This window comes from Ctenopharyngodon idella, chromosome 2, assembly GCF_019924925.1.
Source record: "Ctenopharyngodon idella isolate HZGC_01 chromosome 2, HZGC01, whole genome shotgun sequence".
In the NCBI taxonomy this organism is placed as follows: domain Eukaryota; kingdom Metazoa; phylum Chordata; class Actinopteri; order Cypriniformes; family Xenocyprididae; genus Ctenopharyngodon; species Ctenopharyngodon idella.
The window spans coordinates 10346629-10362019 of NC_067221.1; the positions used below are offsets into that span (position 1 = coordinate 10346629).

At 36.1% G+C, this 15391-nt stretch overlaps 1 protein-coding gene across 2 annotated transcripts; it reads left to right on the forward strand.

Annotated features, from left to right (window-relative positions):
* The first annotated feature begins 145 nt into the window (after positions 1-145).
* Positions 146-15216, forward strand: retreg1 (reticulophagy regulator 1). 2 transcript variants are annotated; one of them, XM_051915748.1, is made up of 10 exons: positions 146-475; positions 1229-1335; positions 1438-1468; positions 7061-7102; positions 9444-9570; positions 10060-10144; positions 10464-10586; positions 11496-11566; positions 11712-11835; positions 12612-15216. In XM_051915748.1, the coding sequence occupies exons 1-10, from the start codon at positions 225-227 to the stop codon at positions 13052-13054; spliced, it is 1404 nt and encodes a 467-aa protein (XP_051771708.1). In that variant the 5' UTR covers positions 146-224; the 3' UTR covers positions 13055-15216. The 2 variants fall into 2 exon arrangements, with proteins under 2 accessions (XP_051771708.1, XP_051771717.1); XM_051915757.1 differs by lacking the exon at positions 7061-7102 and having other exon boundaries at positions 147-475.
* The last annotated feature ends 175 nt before the right edge of the window (positions 15217-15391 follow it).

Genomic DNA, 15391 nt, shown 5'->3' on the forward strand with positions numbered 1-15391 from the left:
AAATCAAGCAAAACATTAATCTGGCTGTAATTTCGAGTAATAATCCGCATGCATTGGTAACTTTGAGCAGGTGGAAGTTACACAGCTGACTTAACGATGACGTAAGAGTTCCCAACAGCAACCCGGGGCTGCCTCTGAGTGACGTCAGCGACTAAACAACAACAAAATAAATAGCAGCTGGCAGTGCGCGTGAGGAGAGGGGAGCGGGCTCGCGTTCGTTTGCTATGGCTAATCAGGGTGGATGCGACGGCCCGGATGCTTCAGAGGTGGAGCCGGTGGGCAAGAGCGCCGGCGAGACTTCCTCCCGATCACTCAACTCAGGTGGAGGAGAGATGGCGGAGAAAGAGGAAGAGCAACCTTCGGGAGTCCGACACCCTGCAGGCAATTATCCGCTGTGTCGTATATCAAAGCTGATTAACTGGAAAAGACCATTATGGACTTCCGCTTTCTTCCTAACTACAAATATAGCGTTTTGGTGAGACACATGACGCAGCGTATTTTCCTTATGTACATATTTTTATTATATCACTTGAATGCAGAATGTATGTATGCAGATGTCACATATTCTCATTGAAGACATCATGATGTTGGAGTTAAACTAAAATGTTGCATTAATAAATATGGGTCAGTGCTTATCGCTTTCCAATGCACTATATTTAATCGAATTAAATCAGCAGGCCCAACAGTTTTTGGCTTAAGGCATTTTCCCTTGACCATTTTCTCTGTATCTGTGTTTGCACTGGACTTGGCTACAGTTGTATTGCTATAAGTACAGTGGTGTATCTTTTGTGCAAGTGATAATTGTTTCTTTTACGTAACATGAATAAATATTTGAAGACAAACTTAAAATTTCAGTTCAAAATTGCATATGCATTTTTCTGCATGTACAACGTATTAATTGCTTACATTAGTTTTAAAGAAATCTTGATGTGGAATGCGGAAAAATAATGTATTTTGGTTAACTAACATGACTGTATAAGTAGTAATTTGGTGTTCCTTTAGGAATTAGTTTCACTCAAAGCACGTGATTGTACATAAGAGGTAACTTGAATAATAACATGAGTGTATAATTGTTTAATGTTTTCAGTGATGACAGATTTATAGCATTTATCCTAAAAAAACAAGCACTATACAGTACATACAAACGTGATAGATGTCTGTTGACTCTAATTGTGTGCATGTGATTATAGATAGGAAACCTGTTTCTGTTTTTTTTTCTTCCATGCAGGCTTGTTTCCCTCAGTCCCTGTCGAGTGTTCACCCTCATCTCCATGTCTGTATCTCTCTTAGTGATTATACAGCTAATGAGAGATGTGGCTCTTTCCAGATCAAGAGGTGTGGGTTTGTTTCGTCACGTAATACTCTAACATGTGTCACTTTACTCATAAGAATGGAAGCAAAATTCGATCCCACTGATGTTTATTTTCCTCTTTATAGGAGCTGCTCTGTGGAAGAGTATGACGAGCAGGTAAATTTATTCTTTATTCATGCAGGAAACAAATTCTGACCAAATATACACAACGGTTCAAAAGTTTGTGAATGTTTTTAAAAGAAGTCTTCTATGCTCACCATTGCTGCATTTAACCTATTTGGTCAAATATACAGTAAAAATAGAAATGTTGTGAAATATTATTACAAGTCCAAATATCTGTTTTCTATTTTAATATATTTATATATATTGTTTTCTATTATATATTTAATATAATATATTTATATTTTTGTGGAAAATTATGATACAGTTTTTACAGGATGTGCAATTTGTACAGGATTTATTTGATGAATGGCCTTTAGGTAGAATTCTGTAACATTATAAATCCCTTTTTATCAATTTAATGTGTCCTGAATAAAAGTATTCACTACTGTTGAACAGTAGTGTATGTATTTTTTAAATAAACCATCAACTTGCATTTGAAAAGGTACAAATGCACAAATCTGAGTGCATGTATAAAGGTGTTATTAAATGGTTAGTTCACCCAAAAATGAAAATTCTGTCATCAATTACTCACCCTCATGTCGTTCCACACCCGTAAGACCTTCATCTTGAGAACACAAATTAAGATATTTTTGATGAAATCCGAGAGGTATATGACTCGTCTATAGACAGCAATATAATCCCCATTGTCAAGGCCCAGAAAGGTAGTAAAGACATCATTAAAACAGTCAACGTGACTGCAGTGGTTCAACCTTAATTTTATGAAGCGACAAAAATACTTTTTGTGCGCAAAAACAAAACAAAAATAACGACTTTATTCAACAATCTCTTCTCTTCCCTGTCATTATCTTTATGCAGGTGCCGCAGTAAGCACAGTGAAGGCTTCCGTGTTTACGTCCAAATGCCGGCTCAGTATTGGCCAAAGCTGATCACGTGAGCAGCACGACGCATGCGTGTGATGCTGATGCAGGTGCCGGCCAATAATGAGTCAGTGTTCTGACGTAGAACCTGGAGGCGCTGGACATAAACGGCGTAAGAGAATGACACCGAAGAGAAGATATTGTTAAATCAAGTCTTTTTTTTTCTTTTTTGCGCACAAAAGTATTCTCGTCGCTTCAAAACATTAAGGTTGAACCACTGCAGTCATGTCGACTGTTTTAACAATGTCTTTAGTATCTTTCTGGACCTTGAAAGTGTTGACTATATTGCTGTCTATGGACGAGTCATATACCTCTCGGATTTCATCAAAAATATCCTAATTTGTGTTCTCAAGATGAACGAAGGTCTTACGGGTGTGGAACGACATGAGGGTGAGTAATTGATGACAGAATTTTCATTTTTGGGTGAACTAACCCTTTAAGCATTTTCCATTCATCAGTTACAGTTCAGCCTGTAACCACTAGAGGGTGTCCTATACCTCTTATTGGCATTATTGTTGACATACAGCAATCCATAAAGCCTGTCATGTGAGCTTGGAAATGCCAGTAAGATCCTGCTTTGCTGTGGAGGAGCTGTTGTGTGATCAAACTAATTTAAAACATTTAACAAAGCACTGCTGACCTGCTCAAAACTACTGACCTATTTCATATATGATTTAGATTGAAGAGTGTCCAGGTGAAAAAACATTATATAATAAATATTTCCATCAAATCTTTGCATATGGGAACATTTAAAAGTCAGCCTAAATTTGTTAAAATATTGGATTAGTGGAAGGCTTGATGAATTTATCCAATACTGCTTATCATTGGCCTTCGGCTTTCCATTATTTTAATCTGGGTTGCACCATGCTGTACTCTGACCGGAGTTGCAAATGCAATGGCACCATTGTGCTCAAGTGGGTGAGATGCCAGTGCAATAATCTTCAGTGTGGTGTTTATGTGAGGCGGGCCTCATTAAAACCTTGGGTACTTGACCAACAGCTGCTGGATTGCCTCAGCTTGTTCATTTCTGCTGGCTGCTGTTGATGTGAGTCTTGTTCAGACAGTTGTTTTCGCCCGAATCTTCACTCTGACCTCTTTGGCCCCTATGGGATATAGCTATCAAAGAGTTTTCTGTTGTTCCCTACTTTATGTATTTCTGTAAGAATTGATATGATCAATAAGCCATGACAACATGTTTTTTTAATTACTTTAACTCATGAAAATAGTTGAACTAATTTTAAGATTTTAAAAAATGAGATGAAATGACCTGCAGTTTGATTATACTTAAAAATTTAAGGTAGCAACTGAAATTAAGTTTTTAAGTAAGCAATAATGTATGAGAGGCTGTGCTGTATTGTGAATAAGTCATGGCTGAAGGGAGTTATTAGGCACGACGTGAAGCGGAGTTATTCACGATACAGCACTAGCCTCGAGTACCTTATTGCTTTTATAAGACGGTTACCACACAATACAAATATTAAAGCCAAAAGTATGTATCAATGAAACTTTCATGAAGTAAACTTTCAATAAAGGCATTCCTTCTGCCAGAAAAAATAGTCCCTGACTGTGAACAGCAACAGAAGTTACATTATTACGCCATTAGATGGCGGCAAAGACTGTCTTCATGAGTGTGTCAGTCAGTAGTGAAGACTTGTACATTGAAAAGACCGAGTTTTTTTGAAAACGGAACAAGACGCAACTGACAAATGCTTTGACTAGCGCTGTCAGTCATGGGAAAACCCCTTAACTGTTAAAAGGACAAGATCGGACATTTAAACAGATGTTTTATTATGAACATAGGAATGACCTGAAGGAAAATGCTAAATCTGAATGCAGGTAATAAACTCGCTCACTCGATCTCTTTCTCACAATACTCTTCTACATAATACAGTAAGCTTCAATGAACAAAATCAATTTTGAACAGTTTACGTTGCTAAGAGTGGTTGCTAAGGGTGTTGTGTAGTGATACACAGAACCGTTGGGTGAAGCGGTCATTGCCGTGTTTTATTGTGAATTTATTGTATCGTCCGTGTTCACAACAATTCAGCTACTGAGTGATTCACTTATAAAGACAGTCTTTGTCGCCATCTAATGGCGTAATAATGTAACTTCTGTTGCTGTTCATGGTCAGGGACTATTTTTTCCGGCGGAGGGAAGGCTTTTACTTAGATTTTTTTTGGCTTTAATATTTGTATTGTGTGGTAACCATTTTATAAAAGCAATAAGGTACTCGAGGCTAGTGCTGTATCGTAAATAAGTCACGGCTGAAGCGGAGTGCCTGCAACCCCTTCAGCCGTGACTTTTCATGATACAGCATAGCCTCGAGTACCTTATTGCTTAGGGGTATGTTTACAGTGATGTATTTCATAGACGTTACATTACATTTAAAGTCTGTTTCTTTTGTCTTTTTATATTCCAACAGAAGTTTAGTAATATGAATTTAGTTATTTATTTATTTATTGTTTGCTATATTTACACAGTGCAATAATTTGTACTAATATATGTCATCTATAGTGATGAAATGCTTTGTTTATCTGTATTGTGACGCATGCTCTAGCGTGGGTTGTTTTGTCCTGTGGTAGCATGTCATGTTGTGAAACCTGAGTTTATGTTTCAGACTATTGCGTGCATGTGTGTGGCAAGTCGAGTAGAATGACACAGCCATTTGTGCACCCAGGAGTAATAGTAATCCTTTCTTGCATTTCCTTTTGGGAGGATTTTGGAGTGTCCCAACCAAGAAGCCAATCACATCACAGGATACTAAATAACAAAGGGTGTGGCTAGAGACTGGAGTTCTCATTGGAGGAAGGCTGAGTGATGATTAGATTACTGGTTTTAGCTGTTCGCTGACCAACTGACCAGTCACGTTGCTTTCGTCACGGTCAAATGACCAAATAACAATAAGATAAATAAAGAAGTGATATAAATAATAAAGAAGACTATTACTGTCTGAATATACTGGGCAGATGGGGCAGGTTTTCACACTATTTACTCCACTGAATAGTTCTCTGTGAATGTATATTTTTAAAAGTCGATTTCTGTATATATACATTGAAGTCTTATAAAAAAAAGTTGTTGAATATATCCACCATTATTTACCAGGAAAAATGCATTTCATTTATGTTGTCACATACTGTGGGGTAATCTGGCCTAGTGGAACCTGCCATTAAACCGCCTGTTATAGGCTTTTCAACAAAATTTCAACAAAGATGAAATGGCAAATGTAAAATGTACAAAAATAGAAAACCATATAAATATTTTAATTAATTGTATGATTTTTATACCTTTTAAAACCCATATAATGAAATGGTAACACTTTACAATAAGGTTTCATTAGCTGACATTAGTTAACTACTTTAGTTAACATGAATTAAGAATGAACAATACTTCTACAGTATTTATTAATCTTAGTTAATATTAATTTCAACATTTACTAATAGATTATGGAAATCAAATGTTGTATTTGTTAACATTAGTTAATGCACTGTGAACAAACAATGAACAGCTGGATTTTTATGAACTAACATTAACAAAAAATAATAAATACTGTAACAAATGTATTGCTAATTGTTACTTCATGTTAGTTAATACATTAACTAGCATTAACAAATGAGACCTTATTGTAAAGTGTTACCAAAAAACAATAAACATATGACAACTTGCCCCAAATGGACATTTGTGAAAAATAAATAATTTGTATTAATTTTATATAATTTAAAACACATGTAAATAATGAACGAAAAACAATACAAATTAGACAACCTATCCCAAATGAATATTTGTGAAAAATAAATATTTAGCTAATTAATTTTATACCATTTAAAACACCTGTAAATAATTTTTTAAGAAAGGTGACAACCTGCCCCAAACAGACATTTATGAAAAATTCTTTTAATTAATGTAAAAAAGTCATGGAAATGTGACAACCTGCCCCATATGGACATTTATGAATAATACCCTTGTCCAGTGAATGTTTCTGTTGAAATCTGCCTTCATTATATAGTCTGAATGTTTGCTAGCGAGTGTTATTTTCATTTGCTTGATACAATATATATTGTATATCATATTTACATAACATGGTAGTACCAATGTAGTTCTATATTTACAATATAATGTTTTTTTCAGTAGTATAAGATTTTATAACATTCATCATGAAACCCTAAATTATCATAAATCGATAAGAAAAACATATACCCCCGGTTTCACAGACAAGCCCAGATTAAATGCATGTTTGAGCTGATTTAACTGAAAGCAACTTGAACTAATATATCTTAAAATATGTCAGTGCCATTGTTTTGTCTCAATATGCACACCAGTAATGTTTTTATCTAAAGTAGCTTTCCAGTAAAAATGATACCCATGTACCTGTATTGAGATCATTTTTCAGTGAGAAAAATTGTGTCATTCGAAATACTCTTCAGAGAGGGTCTCATTCTGTGAAGTGAGGGTATTAAGGGGGTATTATATGAAGTGTTTGTACGTGTGTGTGTTCATGCCCCAGCGCTGTCTGTCTGATGCCTGCTTGTGGAATGCTATGTGACTCTGGTATTTTTAGACCTGACTAGTTGAAATAGTGAAGCTCAGGCCTTGATCAACATAAACACTAGCTCGTGTGGCTTCATGCAACACTTCATTTGTGACTGTCTGAACTCTGGAACTTATCACTGACACACTCACCTTCTGACTTACCTTTCATGTTGAAACCTAGAGCTTTTGAGATGAAGGCTGAAGACCATGGATCAGCATTGAGGTAAAAAAAAAAAAAAACAACGGTATTGGAGAAACTGGCACAAAGAAGGAGTGATTGTTAACTCTGTAAATACTAATCATCAGTGTTATGTGAATTATATCTTCAAGTGGAATGTTTTGTATATCTCTGATGACTTGAATATATATTTTGTCTTTTTAAAAATATGTTATATTAATTAAGTAAAACTTGTCTTTGAAGAATCTTGCTTTATTCTTACTTACATTGCACTTAGATGTGTCATGTTTCTGATATGAGCTTGTTCTGTATTATTATAAACACCAGTCACTGTGTATCAGATGCATCTGGAGTTGTGCGGTCTCCATGGCGGCCCTTGTTTTGGAACATTTGCTAGGGGGAATTTCATGATGATTGTCCCAAGGACTTTATAGGTATTGATACGTGCAAGTATGCCACACACCAATGGAACCTGTCAGTCATGTGTGATGAGGTTTAAGTGGACACAACCACAGACAGGCTAATAGCATTGTTAAAATACTGTAGTTGACAATGCTAGTGTTTCTGCTGCCCTTATTTTACAAATTAAGAGACACTGTGGACTTTAACTGCCATTCCTCAGCTGTTTGTTTTGGGCTATTTTAGTGCCCTGTTACTGGGCCTGTTTGAGTGTCAGACAAGTAGCTTTCTCTGTTGTTTTAGCGATTAGCATGGGAGTCAGCTAGTCCAGCGGTTTGGTTTTCAGAATCACCTGTTGTTAGAGAGGCTTTTCTTCAAATTTTCTTTGGTTTTAAAAGATTTAAGACTTGCTAGAGACAGCATACTTTAACTTTTGTTTTGGCTTTTACATAATAATATTAAGCAACATATTTACGAGTGGCAAACATGCCATGCAGTATGATTTCAAATAGTGTTAACTATCAAACACCACATGACGTCAGTCAGCAACCAGATTTCCCGAAAAGATGTAACAAAAGATGACATCTGCTGAAACCTCGTCATACGTTTACAAGTGTCATATGAGTATTACACCTCATTGATCTCTAGTCGTCAGCTCTGGTCTGGGTTGGGCAAGCCTGAGCTACGCTTTCTCTGGCACTTTCTCTTGTATGGTGAAATGCTAATGTGAGCTCTGTTGCCTCATAGTCACATGCACCCCATGCGCCCTGTTTAATAGGAAACCTCCGGTGGGGAAACATGTCTCTGAAATGTTGGAGGTGACTGGTTTATGACCTTTTAGAGGAAACACAGCTCGAGCTGATCTGTAGGAGGTGGCCTAATTGCTTAGGTTGTGTGGAGCAGTTTTTTGCTTACGTTTGGGGTTGATCTGATTGAAAAGTTTTGACACGTTTACCTACTCTAGGTGGCGTTGTTTGGTTTGTTTAGGTGATGGGAAATATATGGCGTCAGCTGTGAGGGGACAAGAGTAGGGGCGCATAACCAGAGATAAAGGGCATTAACAGGCTGCCTGTTAATAGATGCTTATCTAGTGCCAAGAAATTCTCAGATGCCTGTTCTAAAAGTCACTGAAAGCCACATGTTTGACTATTTGCTAGGCTTTTAAAACTTTAAAACTAACTTACTGTAAAATGTTCATGTCACGTCAAATGTGATTCAATCTCACCAAAGAGTCTAACTTTGACCCCAGCGGACTCAAAGAATAGTTATTTATGTGAATAATGATGTGTTTGTTAATGTAAGCCATCAGTTAAGGACCTATAAATCAATTATTATGTAATCATATATATTTTTTAAAATCAGAATCAGCGAATGGCAATATAAGATGAACCCTCATAGCATTTCAATGTGCAATAATTCCCTCATATATAAATCAGGTTGACTCAATTTTAGTTATCTCATTAACCCATTGTAGTTAAAAGTGAGAAGAATCCTTTTGTACTTTTCTGCAATCATCACTCAGACTGTGAACTGTTTCACACATGCAGCGTTCACGCCGATAGCTAATGTTATAGACACTGACATCCATTTATTAAAAACCTGATTTTGTAAAATTGAGACATTGACTGTGATCTAATCAGTGGAAAAACTGTATGTGTATTTATGTCACCTATATATGTTCAGATTGTGCAACAAAACACAATTCATCTGATTGGCATGACTAAGCCTTAAAGTCTATTTTTAAGGTCTAAATGAATCCTTTCCATCTTCCAAAACATGGATTTAAACATTCTGTGTAGGCATGTCATATCACATAGTTTCAGAGGCTGAGAGGAGGCCATTAACGTGTATATTGCAGTATATGTGTTTAACAGATATGCAGTGATAATTAAAAGAATGAATGAATGAAGTGCTGTTTCAAAAAGGGTCAGTCTTTACTTCTGGTTCAACATCAATGATCATCTGTCACTGTTCTTTTTAATTGTAGCTGGGAGGTCATTGATTCTGTCCAGGAGGGCAAGTCTGGATCAGGATCTCCATTCACGGACTTCTGGACAAGCCTCAAGCTGTTCATTGAGGAGACTTCCTCTTTTAAGCAGCAGAATCCAGGCAAGGTATGGATGAATTTGAGTAGATGACGCATATGTTCTTTTTTACATCAACATCAAGATTGTATAAATGTATAAGGGAAACTATATCTTGGATATCTTGTAACAAGTTTCAGTTTCTTTTACATTTTTCACCATTTTGCCTTCAGTAGTTCATTTATTTAGTCTTACAGTGGTCATATAGTAATTAATATTATTAATAAATATATAATGTTATAATTTAACACTGATTTTAATTTAGAATTATTTTTTTATTTACAATATAATTTTTTACAGTTTAAATCATATTAGTTTTAAAATAATAATTTAGTTTTTCAAAGTATTCCATGTAGTCTCTTTCTTAATATGAGCTCATAAAAGCTGCATGTATAATAATTATAAAAGAATTAGCAAAATTAGTCACATTGCAGGTTATATTAAGGTATACGCAGGTATTTCATGTCATCTATCCATTCCCAGTGAACTTACACATTGTGAATTTGTGTGTCGTTGCAGTTCTGTCTGCTGGTGTGCAGTATGTGTTCCTTTCTGGCAATACTTGGACGTTACATTCCAGGGGTTGTTATTTCATACATCTTAGGTAAGTGGTAAGTTAGCGCCTACATACACAAAAAAGATGCTTATCAATAGTTTTTGTCCTACCTTTTCATTTATGTACAAATGATTGTAACCAAGCTACTAATGGCTGAGGAGAGCAGAGCCTTTCCTGGATTTACCTCCAGCATACCCGAGAACATCCAACAGTCCGTTTGTCATGTGACAGTGGGTTCCTAGTAATGTAACCAGGACGACATTCTCACTCAGTCTCTGGTTTCTCTTTCCTCTTAGCAGTCAACAGGTTCATAAACACTGGTAAGTGTGACACCTACATTAATAGTTTGTACATCTGTTTACTGCAGTGCTGGGCATTTTTCTCTGGCCTTTGGTGTCGTCACATGAGTTTGGGATGTGGTTGGAACCAGTTCTGCAGAAACTGGACTTCGGAGTGGGCGAGTTCCTTCAGAAAATCAAAGAGAATCATGGTAAGTCTGAAATACATTCACATGCAAAATGCGTTTACATGATTTCTGAATGTTACATTATTTCCAGTATAGCTCGTCACCACTTCATCAGCCATCTTAACTAGACTTTTTTTGTTTGACTAGAAAGCCTATAGCTCTGTTTCAAACCCTGTTGAGCTGTGTAGATGGCATCCTAACCTTCATGGAAACTGTTATTGTTAACTAAAATTAAATAAAGCAAATATAGCACTTGACTTATAATTGAGTTTGTCATTAGCATGTTGCTAAGCTAACAGAGCAAAAGACTCATAGATATATATACATAGATGCCTCATTAGCTCACTATACGTAAGCCATCCGCCATATTGGAGCGGTCCGTGAACATTCGAGAGCAAGTTGACAGCGTCTGCAACTGTAGTTAGATGCATATATGAATATTTATATGAAATAGATTTCAGCAGATGATTTAGCTAAACTAAACAATACAACAAGGCAAAGGCGTCAGCTGACATGACATTAAAAAGTTACCAAAGTAAAAGTAAGAACATTAAAAGTACCATAGTAATAACATGTAATATTGAGTTAATGCATATAAAAACACAAACAAACACATTCTCACCTGTGAAAGGTTATCCCAGTTCTTCGGGAATTTAAACCTTGGCGTTTTCACAAGCTGCCCAATGTTGTGCCATCATCATCCTTACTGTGAGTGACGACACTCGGCGGGCGCACCGACGTGTCTGGAGCAGTGGAATGAGGCATCTATGTATAGATTTCTATGGTTACACTAATAAACATAAAACAGCACTTTTTCCCATTTTTTTTTCAACTACACTGAAGTGTTTTTAATGATTCTTTTCCATTTTAAATGAAATATTTAATTTGAAGTCATGCCTGAATTGCATTGTCCATATTCCTTCCCTGCTCCAGAGAAAAGGATGCTCCAGTCACAAGCCGAGAGAGAGAGCATTGAAGCAGATCTGTCTGCACTTTTCCCTAAGGTCAGTGCATTGTCATACTTATACACTCTTATCATGTGCCACTGAAGACTGGGAGGGTTTCATGATGTGGCAATAATATAATATACATAATATATCCATTTCCTGTCTATGTGTGATATTGCTGATAATGAGAGATCTATTACAGATGGACTCCACTGTGTGCAAAGAGCTGTCTATATCAGACACAGAGGTTTCTGACGTAACATGGACAGACAATGGCACCTTTAACCTTTCAGAGGGAAACACGCCTCAGACAGAGAACTCTGAGGGTAAGCTCTCCTATCTTTTACAGAAATGTATGAATAGGAAGTATGCTCAGCAGCTACAGCGGTGGCATCATTCACCTTGAAAATAAATGCATTAAACTGATCAAAAGTACAGATTTTTATACTGTTACAAAAAACATCTATTTCAAATAAATGCTGTTCTTTGGCACTTTCTGTTCCTCAAAGAACCCTGAAAAAATGTATCACAGTTTACACAAAAATATTAAGCAGCACAACCGTTGTCAACATTTATAATAAAAGTACATGTTTCTTGAGCAGCAAATCAGAATATTGGAATGATTTCTGAAGGATCATGTGACACTGAAGATTATTTTAAAATATATTAAACACAAAACAGGTATTTTAACTTTAAATATTTTACAGTATTACTGTTTTTCCTGTAGTTTTGATCAAATAAATGCAGCCTTGGTGAGCATAAGAGACTTACTTACCCAAAACTTTTAAATGGTATTTATGAAAATAAATTAAAAACAAAATTTTTTATTATTAATAAAATGAATGCCAGGCTCCTATATTAGAAAGTCATTCTTTATGTATTATAGCCGATCTTTAAGTATTATCTATTATACCATTCTAATGAAATGATATGCAATATTAATATTTATATAACAATTTCAAATATTATAGAGTTTTCAAGACATTGAATATTACATATTAGACAAATTATGTTCAATTTGAATGTATGTAAATCTCAATTTCAGCTTTCATTTTTTAAAAAGGTGTTTTCTACATTATTTATTTGATGTATTTTATTAAAGGGGACGAGGAGGTCTTCACCGGTGGACTACCAGAGTTTCCCTCCCTGGACAATGGCTTGGTGACAAACGGAGAGGACAGTGAAGACCTGAGCATTGGGATGCCCACCCCTTCAGCCCATCCCAGCAGGGTCGGGTCCACACAGTCAGAGGAGGAACCTGCGGTCCAGGCCCTGGGGGTTGTGCAGAGGCTGGCTGGAGACGTAATTACGGCAGCAGTCACCGCGGCCATGAAGGAACGCCTGGAGGCGGCGGTAGCGCCTGCACTGGTCCAGGCCCTGGCCGAGGAATCGGACAGCGAGGCAGAGGACTTTGAGTTGTTGGACCAATCAGAGCTGGAACACCTGGAAGGCGAGCTGGGGCTGGACAGGGCGAGCCGCGCAGATCCGTCTAAACCTAGCAAACCGTCTTCAGGCTTTCTGTCCAAACTACTGGGGCGCCACTGATCTTATTCAGAGGGGCGTCCGCTTCCCTCTGTGATGGGATGTGGGTGGGAGGATAAATGTTGGGTTTACAGGGCAAGGTCCAGAGTAATGAAGGTATTCCATTGTTTTACTTTGCCAGTGTGATTCGGTTATTTTGCTATAAAAACAAAGTCAATCTTTGGAAGGGAGGTTAATTGTGTATTTCACCGGGAATGTGATAGTGGCTGGTTTTGGCGTAGCTCCATCTCAGAGGGTCATTGGAGGAAATCATTTTCACAATGTTTCCTGTTAACCTCCAACCGCCAATGACCAGAGGGTTATGGACCAGAGTAATGTCATTAGTTTAGCTGTTAAAGGGCTGGTAGATGCAGGATACTCCATATTTTGCTGCCAAATATTTTTTCTCTATTCAACTTCACATCATTTCTCCCTTAAAAAAAAAAAAAAAAAAAAAAAAAAAAAAGCTTAATGGCCAAAGACAAAGGGCCTCCCACTAACTGACAATCAGGACAGCACTTAAGCAAACAGAAACACCTTCTAATGAAGTACACATGTGGTAAATATGTATTTTTATTCAAAATGTTTTTTTTTCTAATTTTTTTTTGTTTTTTTTTTTTTGTATTTTTTAATGAAGGATTTTTGAAAAGCCGGTGGTCTTAGTGTAAACCTTTGCATGGATAGTCATGTTTGTTTCTATTTGCACCTTCCTTTAGAGTGAACCAACTAGGCACTAGAGCACATTGGCACCAAAGTTGAACAGATTGTTTTATATTCATATAAATATTCATCAAATAGTGCTTAAAGGAATGGTTTACCCAAAAATAAATATTCTGTCATCAGTAGTGTTTAACCCTTGTGTGTCAATTAAAAAAAGTTACATGTAGGTCTATAGGGGACAAAAATGTCTGTGTCAAACCCATAAATCAAAGCCATAAAACTAAACAAGATATGTTTAAAATTTGAAGTTGATATTTTAAAAAATGAGCTTTCAGTAAGATCTTGTTTGGACGCAGTACCAAATTTTCCCCATTAGATGCCAGCAAAACTCACACACACAATTTTTTTTATTACACACATACAAACCACACTCTCACATCCATACCAACACACCCACACAATTATAGCTGCATAATTTATCCAAATGGCTCTATAATATGCATAAGCATAAAACAAGAATAAAGCGAGTATTTGCTTTATAGGCCAAACCTGAGAAAATGGCACCATCTGGTAAAAAATTGTGTAAATTTAAATTTTGAAGAATTGCCAACAAAATAAAAGCCTCTTAACAAAGATTTAATCATTTTATAATGGCCCTGGGATTAAAAATTGCAGTTGGCATTAACACAGGCAAAATGATAAAAAACAAAACAAAACAAAAAAAACTGAAAAAGACACAAATGCCCATAAGGTCGCACAAGGGTTAATGTTGTTTTGGACCCCACTGACTTTCATTTTATAGATAAAATCGAATTGAACATCTTCAAAATGTCTTCTTTTGTATTCCACAAAAACTCACACAAGTTTGGAATGACATGAGGGTGAGTAAATAATGATCATTTTTGGGTGAACTATCTCTTTAACAAACACAAATAACCTTAATATTCATTTTCAGTCAAAAGTAACATGGAAAATGTATTTAATCCCTAAAAACAATGTAGAGAGAAGACAATTGCACTTTCAGTCAATCACACAAATCAAAATGTCTCTTTGGGGGATCATTATTTGCTTTCTGTGAGAAAGTAGTCTTTTATCAATTTACCCATTATTCATAATTGCCTTTTCATCAATGCAAGTACAGTGGCACATATAGCCAAGACTGTTTCTGTTCACAGTGTGGTGCTTGGTGTGTATCTAAATTTAGTGTTTCTAACAAACTACTGATGTATTATGAATTTTGTTTTGAAATGTATCAACCGCTTTCTATAATAACGTAGCTGAATATGAATTTCTGCCACTCACTATGACTGCTATCCAAAATTGATTCTAATCAGGTGTCAGTTTGATCATTTTTTTTTTATTTAAAAATATTATTTATTCCTATATATCTCTCTTATTAGATAGCTGCCACGCACATATGATCGACTTATATGCCTGTGCAAGTTTGTCTGTCAGAGCGGAAGAAAAATAATCAAAACATAGTTATAAACAATCTCAAGAATGTAATTAAAACAATATGATTCAAAGACCGTGGTTTCTCTCTTTTTTTCTGAATGAGGTGGAGTGAAAAATATCTCAAGTGATTTTGAAAAGATTCCAAATGGGGTCAAAACATATACAATGGGGTTCAAATTTCACATTAAAAATCTGGGATTCTTTTCCCCCTTCATTTAAACTTGGAAATAAACAATGTTTTAAGAA